General features: G+C 52.7%; 1 protein-coding gene across 5 annotated transcripts in view; it reads left to right on the top strand.

Moving 5' to 3' along the window:
- PRKAG2 (protein kinase AMP-activated non-catalytic subunit gamma 2) overlaps nt 1-17,311 on the top strand; it is a 260,830-nt gene that overhangs the window by 97,227 nt on the left and 146,292 nt on the right. The window contains exon 1 of one of the 5 annotated variants that reach the window (XM_023250757.2): nt 15,264-15,851. The exons of the other annotated variants lie outside the window; for them this stretch is intronic. Coding sequence (XP_023106525.1) covers nt 15,758-15,851 — 94 coding nt within the window. The 5' untranslated portion in view covers nt 15,264-15,757. Of the gene's footprint in view, nt 1-15,263; nt 15,852-17,311 lie in introns of those variants that run through there. 5 annotated transcript variants of the gene reach the window in all.

Raw genomic sequence — 17,311 nt, 5'->3', positions numbered from 1 at the left:
GCCTACCTGGCCTCCGCCACCGTGGGTCCCAGTGATGGACAGACACCGTGCCGTACCTCCCGGTTTCCCCTTCAGAAGTGAGGGGGCTCGGTCCCCACGCTGCCGGCTGCGACGACGACGGAGAGCCCCCCCTCCCCACAGCGTCGCCCCCCCTTCCGAAGCAGGACTGCACCTGACAGCTGGGCAGGGAGTGGCTGTGGAGGGCTGGCCCCCTCGCCCCCCTCAGGGCAGCTCTGAGGGGTCGCCCCAGCTCCCGAACTCTCTGTAGGGGCCTCACCGGGTCTGCGTGGCCTCTCAGTGTCACGTGACCCTCCTTGCTTTCCTCGTGGCGGGTGTTGATCCCCAAATACGAGTCCTGCATGCCAGTTCCCGTCCCGGGTCTGTTTTACGCTGCGCCTGGCTAAATAAGGCTTTCCCTGGCTTGGCTGTGCTCCTGCGCCCTGCATCCCATCCTCAGTCCGCCCTCCCCCCCTCCCCACCCAGCCGCCCTGGCTCAGCCAAAGCCAGGGCAGGGCTCACCAGCCACTGCTGGAGCTTTCTGGATCGGGGCAGCTGGTGAGACTGAATCCTGGGGCCGAGCCGACTTCAGAAAAACGTGACTCATCTTGCCTACCCACAAAGAAAGGAAAAGTATGCGTGGCATCCAAGTTTCCTGAAAAGTTCAGCCAACACATTGCAGAGCTATGTGGCCTGGCACCTAGCGCGGGTCCCCTGGGAGAGCGCCCTCTGCTGGCGATCATGCAGGTGTCCCTGAAAGGTGCCAGTGAGGGCGCCAGCCTGGGCTGGGCTGCCGGGTTATTATGATAAGGGGAGGTTGCTGTTCTTTGGGCAAAGGCAGGGGGAGGTTTCCAGAAGAGCCTCCTTTCCCTCGGAGAACTGTGATGGTGGGCCACGGTGGGGGGAGAGGCTAATGGACCCTGCGCTCTGGCCGCGCCGCTTTGTTAATTCCTCGGTGAAAGTAACATTTCACGTTGGCAATTTCAGACTTACAGAAAAGTTGCAAACATAGTACAGAGAATTCTCACGTACCCTTCATCCCGATTCCCCGGCGCGAACGTTTTAGCACACTGGCTTGTATCCCACCGCCCGCCCCCCACCGAATATGTAAATATTTGTGCACGTGTTTGTATGAAATCTGAACCATCGAGAATAAGCTGCAGGCATAATGTCCCTTTACCCCTAAGTACTTCAGTGCGTATTTCATTCAAATGAGCACATTCTCCGAAGTAGAGTTTACTTATCAAAATCGGGAAATTGACATTCATCCGGTAGTATTCGCTAAAGCGCAGGCTTTAATCACCATTCACAAATTATCTCAATAACATCTTTTGGAGGAGGAAACCCCCAGTGAAGCATTGCATTTGATTCTCCTTTCTCCTCCGACCGTCTTCATCCGGAGCAACCCTCTGTCTTTTATTTCACCATCTCAGCATTTTCCAAGACCACAAGCTGTTCATTGTGTAGACCGCTTCACGTGGGGTTGGCCTGACACGTCCTTACGCCTAGATGCGGGTTCCCTGGTCGGGCAGTGTCCGCGTCTCGTGTCCTGTCCCGGCATCGCAGTGGGAAGCAGGTGATGTCACTCTGACCCGTCCCTGCTGACGCTTACTAATCATTTGGTTAAGGGAAGCGTCTGCCACAGTAAGATCCTAATTAAGTTACTATTTGGGGGGCACCTGGGTGGCCAGTTAAACGTCTGACTTCGGCTCAGGTCATGATCTCATGGTTCGTGAGTTCGAGCCCTATGTCAGGCTCTCTGCTGACAGCATGGGGCCTGCTGGGGAATCTGTGTCTCCCTCTCTCTCTCTGCCCCATTCCTACTCATGCTCGCTCACTCTCTCTCAAAAATAAGTGAACATTTTTTAAAAATTATTATCTTTCCCTTTGTAAGCAATAAATATTTCACGGGGAGTGATTTGGGGAGTTCTGTAAATATCTTCTTTGTCACCAAACTTCCACTTGCTAGGTTTTTATTTTATTTTTAATGTTTATTTTTGAGAGAGAGAGAACGAGCAGGGGAGGGGCAGAGAAAGAGGGAGACCCAGAATCTGAAGCAGGCTCCAGGCCCTGAGCTGTCAGCACAGAGCCCGACGCGGGGCTCAAACTCATGAGCGGTGAGATCGTGACCTGAGCCGAAGTCAGCCGCTTAACGGACTGAGCCACCCGGACGCCTCTTCATTTGCTAGTTTTAGCACCGGTTGACTAGCCTTGCCTGAGTTATGACCAGGGTGGTGGCCAAAAGGTGATATGGTCTGATTTTATTGCTAATTCTATGTCGATTGATTGGAATTGCACTCAGGAAGGAAATCTCCTTTTCTGTGTGTGTGTGTGTGTGTGTGTGTGTGTGTGTGTGTGTGGACATATACGTATGTATGTACTCACGGATTCCTGTTTCAGTCAACGATTTGGTTTGTCACGATCCTATTTTGATGTTTGAGTTGTCCCGCACTTGGCCAGCAGGAGCCCCTCAGTCAGGTCCCTGTTTCCTGTGACCGTCCCCATTGTTGTGGCAGAAACACTGCCTTACTTGCTGGTGCAGCAAAGTGTTCGAGCCTCATCGTGGCCTTTCCCTGCCCTGGCCTGGAATCAGCCATTTCTCCAAAGGGCCCTCGTTACGTCCAGTGGCCAGTAGTATTTAGAAATAGGATCTAGGCGCTAAATGTGCTCGGGGCTATTGGAGCATCGCTGCTTTTAGGTCCTCTGAGCAGACACACTGGAGATATGCTCACATCTAGGAGAGCAGGTGGATCCAAGAAAGAAGGTACATCCACACAGCAGAGTGCTATGTGGCGGTAGAAAAAAATACACAGATGATATCCTTGAGCCAATATGGCAGCCGTCCCATACAACCGTCCCATTGTATGGACGAATACAGGGTTCTCAAGAGACACGGAAATGGCCCTTGGACGGTAGTAAAAGCACTTAGACATCAATACAAAGCCTTCCCCCAAATCCAGTTTGTCGAGGAATTCACAAATGTTTTCCTCTAGTATCCACATGGCTTGACTCTTTTTTGTGTGGTAAAATACACACAACGTATCATTTGCCTTCTTAATCACTTTAAAGCGTACTGTTCAGAGGCATTAAGTCCGTTCATGTTGCCGTGTGACCTTCACCACCACCTAGTTTCAGAACTTTTTCATCGCCCCGCATGGAAACCTTATACCCACTACTCCCAACCTCCACCACCCCTCCGCCCCCCAGCTCGGGCAACACCCATCTATGTTCTGTCTCTTTGGATTTTCTTCTTCTGCACACTCTGCGTAAGTAGAATTATACAAAACGTAACCTTCTGTGTCTGGCCTCTTCCACGGCGCATACTGTTTTGAAGGTTCATCCACGACGTAGCAGGTATCAGAGCTTCATTCTTTTCTGTGGATAAGTAATGTCCCATTGTACGGACAGACCACGTCTTGTTTGTCCATGGACGCTTTGGGTGGTTTCCGCCTTTTGGCCGCTGTGAATGACGCTGCTGTGAGCATTCACGTCCAAGTTCATGTCTGAACACCTGTTTTCAATTGTTTTGGGTAGAGACCCAGGCGTGGAGTTCCCAGGTCATTTGCCGTTTCCTTGTTTAACTTGGTGAGGAATAGCCAGGTGGTCTTCCACGGCGGCTCCACCGTTGTGTTCCCACCAGGATTGTGTGAGGCATCCAGTTTCTCTACATCCTCTCCAACGCTTGGAACTTTCCACTTGTGGTCATCGTCCTTGTTACTGTGGCCGTCCTCGTGGCTGTGAGGTGGTGACGGGGGCTTTGACTTGCCATTCCCTAAGGACATCGGGCATCTTCTCATGCACTTGTTGGCCATTTGTGTCTCTTCTTTGGGGCCAGGTCTACTCATTCTTTTCATTGGGTTGTCTTTTTGTCGCTGGATTGTAGAAGCTCTTTTGACATCCCGAGTGGTAGACGCTTACCAGACGCGTCCTTTGTGGATTTCTTCTCCCTTTCCGGGGGCTGCCTTTTCACCCCTTGATCGTGTCCTTTGCTGTACAAAAACTACTACTTTTGATGACAGCAAAGTTTTGATGACCGAAAATACCTGGACACTAGACTTTTTGAAATGAAGTGGGGGCTGGGGGCGGGGGGAGTGGCAGAGAAGTGCCAGTGGCCACACCTCATTGATTCTGAGGAGTGACTCTCTCTCGGGAGAGGAGACGCAGGACAGACTGATGGAGTAGGGGACTGCCTCATTGTCACCAAGTCATGACAGGCTGACTCAGGGTCTGACCATCCCCTTCAAGGCTCCAGTGAGGGGAGAGCAAAGACAGCAGATTCTCTGGATCATTTCTAAGTTTCATACTCTATCACAGACCCCCTTGCTCCACTGCCGTAGGTCTAGTTTCTTTCCAACGTTTCTGCTCGGTGGGGACATCTATAAAGACACACTGCTGTGCTGCTGTTGTGACTCTTAGGCCTCTGTGAGGAGAACCTCCCACCTTCCTCCTTACCCTCTGATCCTGCGAGGACCCTCGACCAAGTCCTCTAAAGGGCAGGAAGCCACCCTCTGGAACATTGGTGAATTAGCACATTCTCCTCGTTGGGGGAGGGCTGGATAATGTTCCCAGCTAATCTCCTGCCTCTGGGCCAGCGATAAGAGATAAAAGCCAGATGGCATGCATGCCAGGAGGTGATCTTTCTTCACGCTGCTGCTCACAACGGTGTTTCTCAACACTTCTCTTTTCTTTTTTTAGCTTTTGCTGAAGCAATTTACTGAGAATGCACCTTGCTGCTTTTTCCTGCTGGAGATACTGATCACCATTTACTAGATTTTCTTGTTTGTATTTCATTTTATTTTATCCTCTTTACATTTTAGTTTTCAGTGAAGCCCTTCAATCACATGATTGAAGAAAAAAACCAGTTCAAAATGATAGATACTGAAAGGCAGTGATCTCCCATGGCACTCCACCCAAACCCAAATGTGACCTTTTAAAATTGCGTACATATTCAGCTATTTTGTGGCTTATCAATGTCAAAGCTTGTATACTGTCTCATCGTGGTGGATGATGAATACTCACTCCCCCACATCTTCTAATTCCCCTTCTTTTTTTAATGTTTATTTATTTCTGAGAGAGAGAGAGAGACAGAGTGAGAGAGGGGGAGGAGCAGAAAGAGAGGGAGAGAGGGAGAATCCAAAGCAGAGAGAGGGGAGGGAGAGAGAGAGAATCCAAAGCAGGCTCCAGGCTCTGAGCCATCAGCACAGAGCCCGATGCGGGGCTCCAACCCATGAACTGTGGGATCATGACCTGAGCCGAAGTCGGACGCTCAACGGACTAAGCCACCCAGGTGCCCCTTCCAATTTCCCTTTGCTTTCCTTTTTTAAATTAATCAACCTTTTCCTTTTATCATCCCCACAAAGAGGTTTCTTAGACATTTGTTTCTAATCACCCCCATGCAACTTTATTTTTTTTTAATTTTTTTAAATGTTTTTATTTATTTTTGAGAGAGAGACAGAGCATGAATGGGGGAGGGGCAGAGAGAGAGGGAGACACAGAATCGGAAGCAGGCTCCAGGCTCTGAGCCATCAGCCCAGAGCCTGACGCGGGGCTCGAACTCACAAACTGTGAGATCGTGACCTGAGCTGAAGTCGGATACTCAACCGACTGAGCCACCCAGGCGCCCCTATGCAACTTTAATAGAACGGATGTACCATATATTATTTATGTACTATGTGTATATCTGCACTTTATATATAAAAAATAGTAGTAGCCGTCCCCAAGAGCCATTATCACCCTCTTAGAATAATGCCTTAGTTAGAAAGGGAGTTGATGGGGCACCTGGGGGTCTCAGTCAGTTAGGCATCCGACTCTTGATTTTGGTTCAGGTCATGATCTCACAGTTTCATGAGATCAAGCCCCGCATCAGGCTCTGTGCTGGCAGCATGGGAGCCTGCTTGGGACTCTCTCTCTCTCTCTCTCTCTCTCTCTGCCCCTCCCCCACTCACACTGACTCTATCTCTCTCAAAAATAAATAAACTTTAAAAATTTTTCAGGAAAAGAAAGGAGTTGAGGTGAGTGATGTCAGTGAGTATAGTAACATCTGACTAATTTGGGATAAGGCCAATCCGAATTAGCAAACGATCTAAATTATAGAATGGCATTTTTTATATTTTGTCAATATCAAGACGTGAACCAGCCACTTAAGTCAACGTTGTAGATGTTTGAAACTTAAACCACTCGAGATGCCTGGGTGGCTCAGGGGGCGCCTTGGTGGCTCAGTCGGTTAAGCGTCCAACTCTCAGTTTCGACTCAGGTTCTGATCTCACGATTTCGTGAGTTCGAGCCCTGTATCGGGCTCTGTACTGAAAGCATGGAGCCTGCTTGGGATTCTCTCTCTCTCTCTCTCTCTCTCTCTCTCTCCTCTCTCTCTCTCTCTGCCCCTCCCCTGCTCATGCTGTCTCTGTCTCTCTCAAAATAAATAAACTTTTAAAAAAATTTTTAGAAATTTAGAAACTTAAACCACTGAGCACCAAAACCATGCATCTTTTTAAGTGTTAGGTGCATTATGCACTTTGCAGCGTTCTTATCCAAAAGATACGAAATACAACGTCACCGTCTGCAGATGATTTAGGGTCCTCACCAGATTGCCCCGTGATGCACGCCAGCATATCCAGCCGGCCGGCACTGAGATACAGGGACTGGGTTCTGGATCGTGAGGGCTTCTGACTGCCCCGTTCTTACCCTCCGCACCTCCTTTCTTGTTCCAGCGGCAGTCCGTGTTCTTCCCTGAATAGCGCCCCCCGCCCTCCCATCGCAAAGTGCTGCCGAGAACCAGCATTCTTTGTGTGTGTGGTTAAAAAGAGTAAATTATTAGGAGCAACGTCCCTTGGTTCTTCGCTCAAGAAAAAAAGAAATGCCTGGGCTTTGAGGGTTAGGGCTGACGAGCAGGGTTTTGTCCCAATTACTTCTGACTTCTGGGTCTAGATCGGGTGTGGGGACCGCAGCCGAGCCCCTCCCAGCACACGTCCCAACACCTGCCCGGCCAGGCCGGTCCGGCGCCGTCCCCTGATGCACAGCCCAGGCAGCCAGCCCGAGGAGGTGCCCTTCCGTCACCGAGGCTTTGCTGCTGCGGGTTTTCCCCACGATGTCCTTGAGGCACACGGAGTCTGAGCCAGCGCTCAGAGCCGCCTGAAGGGTGAGACGATCCTGCCCGCCTGTGAAGTGCTCCACAGCTTTCAAGATATGTAATCTCGTCTGAGTCCCTCAAAACTTCCGTGCGGGAGGCTCGGGTTGTGTTGCGGTCTCTTTTATGGGCGGAACGTGGAAGAGTAAACTAGATAGCTCAAAGCCACATGCCGATAGGTGAGCCTGCAATGCTTTAGGGGCCTTTGTTTGACCCAAGGTATCTTCAGCCTTCCTGCTTGCCATCTTGTTTTTAACATATTTCACGAAATCAGTGAAAGGCAGACTTCAGCTCATGTCTCGTATTTTAATTTTTTTAATGTTATTTTAGAGAGAGAGAGAGAGAGCACGAGCAGGGGAGGGGCAGAGAGAGGGAGACACAGAATCCAGAGCAGGCTCCAGGCTCCCAGCTGTCAGCACAGAGCCCGACGCGGGGCTCGAACCCACGAACCGCGAGATCACAAGCTGAGCCGAGGTCAGACGGTCAACCAACTGAGCCCCCCAGGCGCCCCGCAGGTGTCGTATTTTAAACTAGTGGCTTCACCCAGATGAAGGGAGTGGAGAAGCAGCTGGGGTCACCTTCTTTGAGGAGCCCCGGGTTCTGGAAAATGGAAACCGTGTTTGGCCGCCCCAGGGGCTGAAGGCCTAGGTGGCCACCCTCTGTCTCCGGCCGAACGGGGGAGCTGATGAGGTCTTGACCCTTGCCAGTTGCCAAGGGTTTTGCACGTTCCTTTATCACTTTGGCCTTTCCAAGACATAATTCACAGAAAGAACTAGATGGAAAACCCAGATGCTTGGCCTCTATAATCTTTGGCGTCTAGTTTTTTTTTTGTTTTTTTTTAATTTTTTTTTTCAACGTTTTTTATTTATTTTGGGGACAGAGAGAGACAGAGCATGAACGGGGGAGGGGCAGAGAGAGAGAGGGAGACACAGAATCGGAAACAGGCTCCAGGCTCCGAGCCATCAGCCCAGAGCCTGACGCGGGGCTCGAACTCACGGACCGCGAGATCGTGACCTGGCTGAAGTCGGACGCTTAACCGACTGCGCCACCCAGGCGCCCCTGGCATCTAGTTTTTGAGAGCCGTTACTCTTCAGTCCTTGAGCTCTGGGCTCACCCTGGCCCCTCTGAATGCTGCAGCTAGGAGCCGCTCTGGTCTCTGGCACCTTCACAGCCCTTGGCCTGGCAGAGAGACCCCCAGGGACTGCAAGGGCCACGAGGAGGGGTTAGGTAAGGCCCCCACTGTGGGGGGGAGGGGGCTCTGTAATTGGAAATCCAGAGGTAGGTGGGTCTCGGGGGATCGCTCCTGTGGGTATTCCAAGGACGGTCTGGCCTCGTGAGGACCCCCCCCCAAGGCCCCCCGATGCCCCCTGAAGACTTTAAGAACATCTAGGGATTCATACTTTTGGGTGCTGTCCTTGGGCATGCTAAAAATAATTACTGCCATTGTTTTTTCCACTTTTTCTGTACTCGCCCGTATTTTTCAAGTTGGCATTCCTGTTGTCACCGGGTTTTGACGTCACTGGTGTGAGTGGAACTATTCAGGCTGAGGGGGTTTGTCTTTACCCAAAAACTCAAGTTGGACTCCACTCACACCGGAGTCTCCACACTCCTGCTCGTGGGGGCGGGGGTGAGGGGTGGCGGGCAGGAGGCACGGGGGGGCCTGAGTCACGGTGGGGCTGTCGCTCTCCAGGGCCTCCACCTCATCAACAGCTCCGGGAGGGGACACGGAAGGCCCCGGTGAGGTGACATGGCAGCCTCACTCAGAGTCAAGTGCCACGGTGACCTTTAGAACTTTCCGTGAAACACGACCCAGTATTTTGCAACCAGCAGGAGGGTGTTAGCAAATATGTGCTCCCGCTCGGCTCCAGGGGGGGACCCGCTGCCCTCTTATATAATGGGATTTTGTTTGGCTCACGGCCCTTCAAGGGATCTGGGTGCTTTTCAGGTACTGTCACATGATCCTCGAAGGGTTCGGAGTCAATTTCCCATTGAAGTGTCCTTATTTACTCTTCCCACATCCCGACAGAGAAGAGGCGACCTGAGGACCTCAGTGCCCCTGAACGGGGGGCCCGGCGACCCCGCGTCTAGCCCCCCAGCCCCACCCCTGACCCTCTGGCGGGATCCTGGACACGTCATTTTCTCGGAGTCTCCATTTCTTTGTATTTCTTAAATCGGATGGTGCGGGCTGGCCTCCTACCTCCCAGCGTGGTGGGGAAGTCCTGAGCACGGTGCCTTGGGAACGGTCTACACGCTCTGTTCCGATGGAAGGCGCCCTTAACGGGGTGGGGCCCCTGGTGGCAGCTGGGCCCATCCCCTGGCTGCTTCTGTCTGCACGGGGAGCTCATCCGGCGAGAGGGCGCGCTCGAGGGGTGCCATCTGGGCTGTGGGAACCCGTCCAAAAGGCATGAAGTGCCTTTAGTGAGGGCGGTCTTCAAACGCTCTCTCATCCGGGCCCCTTGTGGCCATTTCAGGGAATTGTTCGCAGCTGCACAGGACCCAGTACCCAAGTGGCTTCGGTGACAAGGGTTTTGGCCTTTAAAAAACTGTATTTTAATGTAATTGGAAATCCAGAGGTAGGTGGGCCTCGGGGACGGGGGGGAGGGGGGATCACTCCTGTGGGTATTCCAAGGACTGCCCGGCCCTGTGAGGACCCCCTCAGGGCCCCCTGCTGCCGCACACCTATGTGTACAGGGTGGGGGGGTGACGAGCAGAGGTCAGCATCAACCATGGTGTCCGCTGCAGAGAGAGCACAAGTCCTGCTTGGGGCCACCGCCGGCAGCCTGGAATGGGACCAAGTCATTGGGACGACGGGTGCCTCACGTCTTGGCACCTGCCCCCAGGCCGAGGGAACAAGGCCTCCCGGCTCACCAGCTGAGAGCTTCCAACGACTGAACTGGCTTATTACCTGCGTTGTGGGGCCACGAGGGTCACCGGAGGGGTCTTACACGTCGGAACTCTGTGAACGTGGTAACGCTCCCCGCACGGAGCGAGAGCCGGCCCGGCACGGGGAAGGAGCGAGAGCTTCTGTTTGCTGGCCTCCTGGAGCAGTGGCGAGAGAGCACGGTCCTGCTGGCCTGTCTGCGGCCCCCGCGATGTCCCCTCTCCACCTCCCCTGCCTCCCCCAGGGCCTCTTGTCACCTCCGCACTCGGGCTTCTGAGTGGTGTGCAATATTCAGATGTGCAGAGACCAGCCCGCCCAGTAAAATGCACACATCGGGGTAAAGAGACCCAGTCCCCGTGGTCACGCGGTGGCCCTCAGCCCTACCCTGAGGATGCGGCCGCAGGGCGAGTGCAGAGCTTTGGCTGACGGAGGGCAGGGACCCGTCAGCACAGCCCCCCTTGCCTCCAAGGGCATCGGTCGATGCCCCCCAGGTCAGGATATGCCACCCCCGGGGTGACCGAGGGCACAGGGCACAACGGGCTTCTGTTCCCGGGCCCACCTCCCTGCCCACGCGCCAGCCTGAAGAACTCATCCGCTCGGTACGATTCTGTTTCCCCCATCAGGTAAGATTCCCCCGACCAGAGGCTTTCCGTACAGCTTCGGAGGGAAGAAACACACAGACACACAAAATAACAAAGCAGGCTCACGGTGTGCCCCGTCTCCAGGAAGCACCCTTCAGCACCTTTTTATTTTTCTGGCTGTCAGGTGTAGGTTTGTCGCCGAAAACCTAGAAGGACAGCAACAACAGAAATAAACGACACAATTGGTAAGGCCCGTACTTCCACCAGACCTCCCAGAACTCGCTCAGTGGTGATCCGGAGGCCTTGTTTGGCCAAGTGCGAAAACCCCTCTGCCCCAGTTGCCTGGTCCTATGCCAGGCTTCCGGGCGTAGCCCCAGCAAGTGATTTATAAAGTACCATCTAGAGAGACGCAGGTCCTTTAAAAATATATTTTAAAACACAGTACCAGGGGCGCCCGTGTGGCTCAGTCTGTTGAGCGTCCGACTTCGGCTCATGATCTCACACTTCGTGGGTTTGAGCCCCGCGTCCGGCTCTGAGCTGACAGCTCGGAGCCTGGAGCCTGCTTGGGATTCTGCGTCTCCCTCTCCCTCTGCCGCTCCCCCATATGTGCGTGTGCGCGCTCTCTCTCTCTCTCTCTGTCAAAAATAAACATTAAAAAATTAAAAAAACTAAAAATCTTTAAAATACAGTTTCATCTTGGAAGCCATTAGTTCCTTTTTTTTTTTTTTTTTTTTTCCAGTCCTTCCCTTAGAAAAAAATCCCATCTGGAAAGGTTTCCATTGGAACGTCTTCCCACTACCTGAATCACTCTGGCATAAAGGGGTTTTGCCCTGGTTTGTTTGAGACCGTCAGCTGATGGAAATGGTGAGGAAGGCAGCGTTTTTAGTGCTCCCGTGAATGGGCGTCTCTCCCAGCCCCGGCCAGCATGCCGAAGGAAGGGTCCTTGGTCCCTTAACCAGCAGCGTGCACGCGTCCCCTCTCCCAGAGCACCGGCATCTACCTCTATTTGTGGAATAGACAGCGCTGTCCCCAGTTTAAGGAATTTCAGGCGCCTGTGAGTTGAACAGGAAGACCCCAGTGGCGAGTGAGCCAAGTGTTACACTTCCAGAAATTCTGCAAGTCTGTCCATGCCGCACTGGTGCCTGGAAACGGGCCACTGTTGGGGCATTTGCACCACAGAACGTGCAGACCACAAACCAGTCGTCCCCCTGCCCCCCAGACTTGTGCCTGCTCATCATTTCCCAGGACACCACTGCTTCTGTTTCGGAAATCCGATGTCACCAGCAGCCTTTTCCTCCGCCCCTGGGTGAAACTGACCATCTTGAGTGAGGTCCAAAGTGCGTGTTGGTGTAGGTAGGGTCTCTTTGGGGATTTGTGTCCGTGTCAAGGCCGTCATGCTTGAAGTCACCTAGGGTTTCTGAAAGCTGCCTTCAAACCTGCTCCCCAGCTCCCTCCATCCCAAGCTTTCCAGGACCCATCCCCCAGGACAGGGAGCTATGCTGGGCCAAACCCGTTTTTGCTGAATCAGACCAACTCCATTTCTTTCCAGAATATTCTGTCACCGTCTCATTAGCAGAACAGTAGCCCTGAATGATCTGGGTAATGCTTTTCTTCTTTCTTCTTTGCCACATCCCTTAAGCCCCTCTACAAGGCATCAGACGTTCCCGCTGAGTGAGTTCGGGCAGTGTGGAGCCCAGAGCTGAGCACAGCAGCGAGCCTCGGCCTTGCAGCGCAGAGAAAGCAACCGGGCTCCCCGGTTCTCTGCTCAGCAACCTGCCTGCATCTGTGGGAGAGGCGAGCAGGTCCGCGTTGTGTTTCCAAAGCATGGCACGCTCATGGGACAAGCCAGGTGTCCCAGACTCAGGCTGGTCCGTGTCACAGGCTGGACGGTGATGGGAATCGAGCCTTTCAAACGTGACCCTTCTCTCTTTCTCCTGTAAGTTCTCCGGCCTAACGATCAAAAAGTGCAAGGGAGAAGAGAGGAATTTCCAAATCACTCCAGTCCGCTGCGGTCCTGTGTGGCCCGTAAGATTCAGCCTAGGGCACTGCCCAGACCCCTGTCTCACTGGTGGTGAATTTTCTTGTGCACGTGTATGACAACGTTCGGGACAGGGCAAAGACGTAAATCTCGGAATCAGGTAATGTGGGTTTTCCCAGCTTGTTAGTTGTGTGATCCGGGTCGAGACACCTCTCTGACTCGGTTGTTCGTCTTTAAATAAAATGGTATTGGAGCACCCGGGTGGCTCAGTTGGTTAAGCGTCCAACTTGGGCTCAGGTCATGATCTCGCGGTTCGTGGATTCACAGGCTCTGTGCTGACAGCTCAGAGCCAAGGAGCATATTTGGTCAAAAGGAAAATGAAAAGTTTTTGTCTAAGCCAGTACACAGTTCTTGTGCCATACGATAAAGAACGTAGCAAGCGATCACATTTCAGAGTTTAGCGACTGCAAGTGAGCGAGTGCAAATTCGTGTGGAACATAAACAGTGACTGTGGCATGCCCGATGGTCCTGTGCCTCGTTTATGTGGCCACTCACTCATCGAGTGGTGATTAAACCTCTACCAAATGTACAGGACAGTCGCTGATGGAGGGGATTAGTGCTATGAATAATTCAAAGACATTCTTGTCCTCTAAGAACTATATTTTAATCAGTAAAATAATATACCCTGTTTGCCGAGCGCCTACCCCATGGCGGTTGGAGTGGTGGCTACCTCAGTTATTATTTTCTTTCGTCCTTCCCACGGTCCTGTGGGGCAGGCGTTATTAATGCCATTTTATTTAAAAATTTTTTAAACGTTTATTTATTTTTGAGAGAGAGACAGAGTGCAAGCGGGGGAGGGGCAGAGAGAGAGGGAGGCAGAGAATCCGAAGCAGGCTCCGGGCTCTGAGTTGCCAACACAGAGCCCGATGCGGGGGCTCGAACCCACGAACCGTGAGATCATGACCTGAGCCGACATCAGAGGCTTAACCGACTGAGCCAGCCAGGCGCCCCAATTTATTTTTTCTTTTCAAGTAATCTACACACCCGGCGTGGGGCTCGACCTCACGACCCTGAGATCAAGAGTTGCACGCTCCACCGACTGAGCCAGCCAGGCACCCCTGCTCTGGTTGGTTTTTTTTTTGTTTTTTGTTTTTTTTTTCAATCAGGAGAACATTTCAACTTCTGTAAGGAGCTGAATTGGTAAGATTAAAAAAAAAAAAAAGGAAATCTCAGTGGGAAAAACCTACCTACTCAGTCTTTTTCAGAGTTTAATCACAGTGAGTGTGCGCTGCCATATTTAGGAACGGAGATGATCCTCTCGTGCCTTGGGGGACCCAGCTGGAGGGGGGGGGTCTCGCGCCTTGTTTGGGGAGGCTGTGCTGGCCTGGCCTGGCCTCTCTCCTTTCCTCCAGACCCTCCGGCCCTCCAGGCCAACTCAAGCTCTCCCTTCCAAGCTGGGCCATGCATATTGCCCCTCTGGCTATTTGCGTTGATGGCACTCATTGTCCGTGCTGGCCACTCGCTGTTGAACGCATCCAGCTTTGTTTTGTTTTGTTTTGTTTTGTTTTTTATGCAGTCACTATCGCTTTATGGTTTATCATTGTCGTTTGCAAATTCCTTGAGGGCAAAACTATTTTGCTTGTTCATTCATGCATCCTTGCCACAAATATCTGATCACTGTTTCTATCCATCAGTCCCGGGAGGAAAGAAAAGGCACACTGAACAGACATTAGAAGTGTAGACTTCTAGAAGTAGATGAAACCCTAATGGGATCGAGTCTTGTCGCGATTCACAGAGGGGGAAACTGAGGCCCAGAAATTGGAAGTAACGTCTCAAGATCGTGAAGCTGGTTAGTAGCACATACTGTCACTTCCCTTTAATCTAGTGTAGATATCAGCAAAAAAAAAAAAAAAAAAAAAGAATTCTTTAAATTTAAAAATTATTTTTCAGAATGCCTGGGTGGCTCAGGCAGTTAAGCATCCAACTCTTGGTTTCAGCTCAGGTCGCGATCTCACTGTTTGTGGGTTCGAGCCCCGTGTCGGGCTCTACGCTGACAGCGTGGAGTCGGCTTGGGGTTCTCTCTCTCCCTCCCTCTCCCCTCCCTCCCTCTCCCTCTCTCCAGAGAAATAAACATTTTTATAAAGATAAAAATTACTTTTCTGTCTTAGCTTTTTACAGCGGTTTTTAGTCACACAACACATAGAAAGTTTTTTTGTTGTGTTTTATTAGATCGGGGTTTGCCTTAGGAGTTAAGGAGATTAGAATTCTAGCCCTGCTTCTGCCGTTAGCTACAGGACCTTGGACCTTCCTGAGCCTCAACTTCCCCGTCTGTGATGGAAGGGGACGGACTAGATTCTGTCTAAAAGCTCTGTCGTGCCACAATTCTTGAGAAGCCCGGGCCTCAAGTTGTGCATTTGCTGAAGAACCTTCCCTTGAATTCCGGAGCCCCCCCTCCCCCCAGCCCCATCGCCCCACCTCACAGGTGGTCTTGTATCTTTCATCGAGCTGAAATAGATTCAGCTGATTCCCAGCCCAGGGACTTGTGGCTTCTCCACCGAGCAGCAGCCGGAGCCTCCTGACCCCGTGGAGCCCTGGAACACATGAATCAAAATAGTTGTGTGATGTCATGTCATAATGGGAATGTGCGCTGGCCAAGAATTGTCTGTACAGGGCGGTTTCCTTTTACAGTCTTTTTAAAGAGACATCTGCGGATCTGCACATGACGGGCGAGCCTGGGCTCCGTTTGCCTATTTAGTCTTCCCTCCTTCTCTGATTTTAAGGAGCAAAAAGTCCCGGAGTGTCTGAGCGCACAGCTGACCTCAACTACATAAACAAACCCGCGGCAGCGTCTTGCCTACTTAAGGACAGGGGCTGCTCCACCGCTGCGGCCGGAGGTGTGGCGGGGAGGACGGCTGAGCTCTCTCTCCGAGCCTCCGAGGAAGGACTGCAGTGGGCTTGCCCTGCGTGTCCCGTGGCCGCCGGCCCCGAGAGCGACCCGTGCCGTGCTGGGGTGAGAGCCCCGGGCTGTCGCTTGAGCACAAGCCGCGTCTCTAAGCTCTCGGTGGCTGAGCTGCTGGGTGGCCCACACCTGCCGGCCGATGCTGCAGCTCTCCCGGCCCCCCGCCATCTGGTGCTGACACGGGTTCTGCGGGCCTTGGTATGGTCACCTGCTGCTGCTCCTGTGGCCACCGCTACCCATGAAACGCTTCGGCAGTCTCAGGGGGAACAAGAAACACAAGGACCCAAACCGGAGCACGGAGAGGCGCCAGTCGGAGCCCCACGGCCTTTTCGGTAGGACGCTGCCCTTTGCCTGGTTTTCTGCCAGTCTGTGCTGTAGGCGGGGAAACCCCACGGCGTGGTGCGTGCGTGTGTGTGTGTGTGTGTGTGTGCACGCACCGCCTCCTGAGCGGTAGCTGTGTGCAGGTGTAATTGCCAGGCAGTAGTTAGAGGACTAGGTTGGCAGGTGTCTCCGTATTGATGGGAGTGCTTACCATGAACTGCCCGACGTTCCTCTGAGACCCCTTCCTGTGTCTCACCCCACCTGGCCCAATGAGGTTGGCGATCGATTGGATTGTCATTCATTTAGGCAAAACCCGCAGCTTGGGAGAAAGAAAGAATGGACTGGAACTGTTATTCTCGGCTATTAAGGATGAAATGCGTGTGTGCAGAGAAAACTCGTGTTGGGGGTCAACGGGATGGACCCTTCGCCCTATGGCTGAGCGATCGGACCAGGGGTTCATGTAGGAGGGGAAGGCACCTGCCTGATTCGTGTCCCCGGGGAGAGGGGTTTGCTTCGCGATCTCCCTGGCGTCTGGCACCTTCCACGGCTCCCCCACACACGGGGTTGGGACCAGTGTGACGGACTGGGCATGAGGGGCAGCGTCTGTGATTCAGTACCTCCAGTGACCTGTGGATTTGGGGTCAGTTTTCCCTCCGGCTGGGTGGCGTGACAGGAATTCCAGAGCATTCTGAGCTCCCTGGAGGCGTGGCTAAGACCTGCCCATTCAAAATTCGATGGGACACTTCTTCATTTTAAGTTCCCGGTGGCCACGGCCTGTCTGATGCAGGGTGTTCCTGAGTACCCCGCTGTGGGAGGGACCGAAAGGGCCCCACGCACATCCCGGGGGTAGTGAAGATGCCAATCCAATTGTACCAACTACTTCCAGAAAGCCTCTGGGGGGCCCAGTGTGAGGCTGGTGACCCTGGGGCGTGCGGGCAGAGGAAACAGCAACTCTGGAACCAGGGAGTTTTTGACCTTGTGGAGGAACGTAGGAATAGTGTCTGATCGGATGCTACGGTGGAGTTGGGTACGAACACGCCCGCCCTTGCCCCAGGGGGGAATGGCAGATGTCTTTGGACTTGATTCATAGACTGTGGTTTACAAAGAAGACTCTTGCTTTAAATAATAAAGTAATAAACACTCATTTACCTTAGAATTAAATCTGAACCCAATATTTAACTAAAAGTCTCGTTTTGCTAACGGGGAAGGGCAGGGCCATTATTAAAAGCCTCTTACTTGCCAGACCGTGGTTTCCCCTCCCGCATTTCAAATTTGGCTGTCATCATGTCTCCTACACTCCTGAGATCAAAAATTAATATTTGCGTGTCGACCAAGTTTTATAAGTGCTCACGTGCACATGGCCAGCCCTGACCAGGGTCGGGGACATCGGGGCTCCCTCCAGAAGCTTCCTCTGGGGTTCAGGAAGCAGGCGGAGGCCACTCGAGGCGGCCAGAGCCCGGGCATCCAGGTT

Source organism: Felis catus, chromosome A2 (assembly GCF_018350175.1).
Source record: "Felis catus isolate Fca126 chromosome A2, F.catus_Fca126_mat1.0, whole genome shotgun sequence".
Taxonomy (NCBI): Eukaryota; Metazoa; Chordata; class Mammalia; order Carnivora; family Felidae; genus Felis; species Felis catus.
The sequence above is the reverse complement of the archived record's forward strand: the minus strand, read 5'-3'. Positions and strand labels throughout refer to the sequence as shown.